This window comes from Egretta garzetta, unplaced genomic scaffold (genome assembly GCF_000687185.1).
Source record: "Egretta garzetta isolate BGI_Z169 unplaced genomic scaffold, ASM68718v1 scaffold332, whole genome shotgun sequence".
Taxonomy (NCBI): Eukaryota; Metazoa; Chordata; class Aves; order Pelecaniformes; family Ardeidae; genus Egretta; species Egretta garzetta.
The window spans coordinates 516,618-518,020 of NW_009258879.1; the positions used below are offsets into that span (position 1 = coordinate 516,618).

The window sequence follows — 1,403 nt, forward strand, 5'->3', positions numbered from 1 at the left end:
GGTGCCCTGCGGGGCGAGGAGCACGGGGCCCGCTCTGCTCTGGCTGCCAGCGGGACGCCGGGAGCAGCAGGGAGTGCAGCTGGGCCTCCATCAGCTACTGCTTAGATGCTGGAAGGAGCAAACAGGAAAGGGTCTTTTTGCCTCAAACTTCCCTGCACAAACTTCATCTGACCTAATTCTGAGCATCTTCAGTTACTGCTGGAGCTGCAGTAAACACCCACGAGTTAGCTTGAACCTAACTGGCTTTGGCACCACGGGGAGCTGAAAGCGAAATTCACTGCCAAAGAGCCAGGATGTTTGGAAATGGATCTGCGCAGTCCCGCAGCCCCCCGGCCAGCTGGCCCCCAGGCGCCGATGCCAGGGCCGGCCCCGAGTCCCAGGCAGCCCCGCTGGCAGCCAGCCCTGCTGCGGGACACCGGCCCCGCTACCAGCTACAGGAGCTGGCAGGCGCGCTCCGGATCCCGGTCCTGCCAGCAATGCGCCACAGCTTCCTCGGAATCAAACCATCTCCCCATGGCATCTCGGCTTCAGCCATCGAGCAGGTTTTTTTCCGCTGGTGTTCCTCTGCCCAGCTCCTGCGCTGCCCCATCCTTTGAAATAGCTTAGAGCACAGAGGGACGAACAGTGCTACCGAGTGTGGGCATTTAAGGCTGGCTTTAAAAAGCTGGAGACCGTTTCTGATGTAAGCAAATGGACCTTCCTTGAAGGAGTAAGTCAAAAGTCCGGTTGCGTCGGTGCAACAGGAACAAAAATACCCAGGCAAAGACCTTCTTTTAACCTAGTTGGTGCCTGCTGATTGGGCTTGAACTTGCTTGCTGCATCACGTTAATATTCCTCCCCTCTTTGTTCTGTCTTTATGAAGAAATACCGTAATGAATTCAACACCAACGTCGCCATGGCTGAGATATACAAATACGCCAAGAGATATCGCTCCCAGGTAAGTGGCCCCAGCGGCACTCGGGCCCCAGCGTGCCCACGGAGGGACAGCAAGCACTGCGTCGTAACCAAGCGGTCAGACGCCTGCAGCCGGTCCCACGGGACAGGGATTACCATCTCTCGCATAATCCCACGCACGTCTGTAGTTCATGAGCACGCAGAGGCACCTGCTCCCCGTCCCTTGGCTGAGTTTAACAGTGTTTGGCAGGGCCAGACTGGAGCGGGGCTGCCCGACACGCAGACCCGCAAATGCTTTCAGGAGGGCAGAGCACACCAATCCAGCCCATATCCAAAATAACTTCCCACGCGCCGCCCCCAGCTGAGGCGCTGGCCCCGGCTGGCTCCTGACCCCCCCGCACCCCCGTGCTGCGGGCTAGCTCTGCGCCACGAGCTTTATTTTTACAATGGGTTCTGGTTGCGTTCCCCTCCTCTCCCACCCCCGCCCAGGGACGCGGCTGCACCCTGGA

At 59.0% G+C, this 1,403-nt stretch overlaps 1 protein-coding gene across 1 annotated transcript in view; it reads left to right on the plus strand.

The window, feature by feature from the left end:
- Nucleotides 1-1,403, plus strand: part of PLXND1 (plexin D1) — a 56,390-nt gene that overhangs the window by 54,245 nt on the left and 742 nt on the right. The window contains 1 exon segment of the mRNA XM_009633821.1: nt 863-1,011. Coding sequence (XP_009632116.1) covers nt 863-1,011 — 149 coding nt within the window.